The sequence below is a fragment of the Austrofundulus limnaeus genome, unplaced genomic scaffold (assembly GCF_001266775.1).
Source record: "Austrofundulus limnaeus strain Quisiro unplaced genomic scaffold, Austrofundulus_limnaeus-1.0 Scaffold28, whole genome shotgun sequence".
Lineage (NCBI taxonomy): Eukaryota > Metazoa > Chordata > Actinopteri > Cyprinodontiformes > Rivulidae > Austrofundulus > Austrofundulus limnaeus.
In genome coordinates this window covers 482736-484044 of record NW_013952430.1, presented here as the reverse complement: position 1 = coordinate 484044, position 1309 = coordinate 482736, and the positions used below count along the sequence as shown (strand labels likewise).

The 1309-nt window shown below is 38.9% G+C and overlaps 1 protein-coding gene across 1 annotated transcript in view; it reads left to right on the top strand.

Annotated features, from left to right (window-relative positions):
- LOC106515312 (regulating synaptic membrane exocytosis protein 1) overlaps positions 1-1309 on the top strand; it is a gene marked incomplete at its 5' end in the record, with an annotated part of 131292 nt that overhangs the window by 63795 nt on the left and 66188 nt on the right. The window contains 1 exon segment of the mRNA XM_014005028.1: positions 590-630. Coding sequence (XP_013860482.1) covers positions 590-630 — 41 coding nt within the window.

Sequence of the window (1309 nt, the reverse complement as noted above, 5' to 3'; positions counted from 1 at the left end):
TTGTTCACAAGGTTTAGTTCGTTTGTTCACAAGGTTTAGTTCGTTTGTTCACAAGGTTTAGTTCGTTTGTTCACAAGGTTTAGTTCGTTTGTTCAAAAGGTTTAGTTCGTTTGTTCAAAAGGTTTAGTTCGTTTGTTCAAAAGGTTTAGTTCGTTTAACTAAGTGCAGTATGAAATCAAACAGCACCAGCTGAAAATGTAAACAAATCTTGCAATTTTGGTCCCGAATCGAACCGAGTCTACCGGAATATCATGTGTGAATTCGACCTGTTTATCTTTTTTTAACCACCTGATGGGAAATTTCTGCTTCATGTCTTTAAATTTTCCTCTCCATACAACCTATACAGTATCCAGAAGGCCTCTTCATCCTTAAGTATCTACAGTATATTTGTTAAACACGAGTAGTTTCTAATATAGCTCAGTTTTAAATATTCAATCAAATGAACGGCCTCTGATGTAAGCAGATGCCAGTAAATGTGTTAGAGCGGTTGGACAGACCTCAGGACGGTATGTGCCATGTATACAGTGTTGGAGGGGATGTGTGTCATGCTGCAGCCTCACTGAATCACATTGTCTCTCCTCTGCTGCAGGAGATTGGGAGTGTCACCCACACGACCCCACTGGATGGCACGTAAGTCACTGTCTTTCTTCTCTTCTTTTTCTATTAGCGAGCTTTCCCGCAGAAAGTTCAGGATTTATTCTGGTGTTTACAGGGATACGGTGAACGCTTTGTACTTTCGCCTGTACTTAACTCCTTAACTGTAACTCCTGTACTTTTGCCTTTAGTCATCGTTCTGCTCCTGACGTTTGATTGTTACACATTCATATTCCTGAATTGAAAGATTCCTTGAGTTTGAAATAAAGTACGTTTGGTGTTCAAACCAGATCAGAAATGAGTTTCATCACCTGGAGTTTAAACAGCAGGTTTAACGAGTTAAACATTACATTTTTTCAGGTGAATTTGTGCCCAAGTTGTATATTATACTGTTTAGTATACTATGTAAACTTAGGCATCTGTAATGTAATTAAGATTACACANAGTGCATTACTTATTGTTTTCTTTGAAACAATCGTACCTGCTAATTCCAGGTCTTTCTGAAGCTCTCCACAAGTGCTCCTTGGCTCTTGGACAACTCTTCTGATCATTCTTTCCACTCCTCTGTCAGAAATCTTGTGAGGAGCACCTGGTCATGGTCAGTTTATGGAGAAATAATGTTCTTTCCACTTCCGAATTATGGCTCCAACAGTGCTCACTGGAACATTCAGAAGTTTTGAAATTCTTCTGTAACTGATGTCATCATTATGCTTTG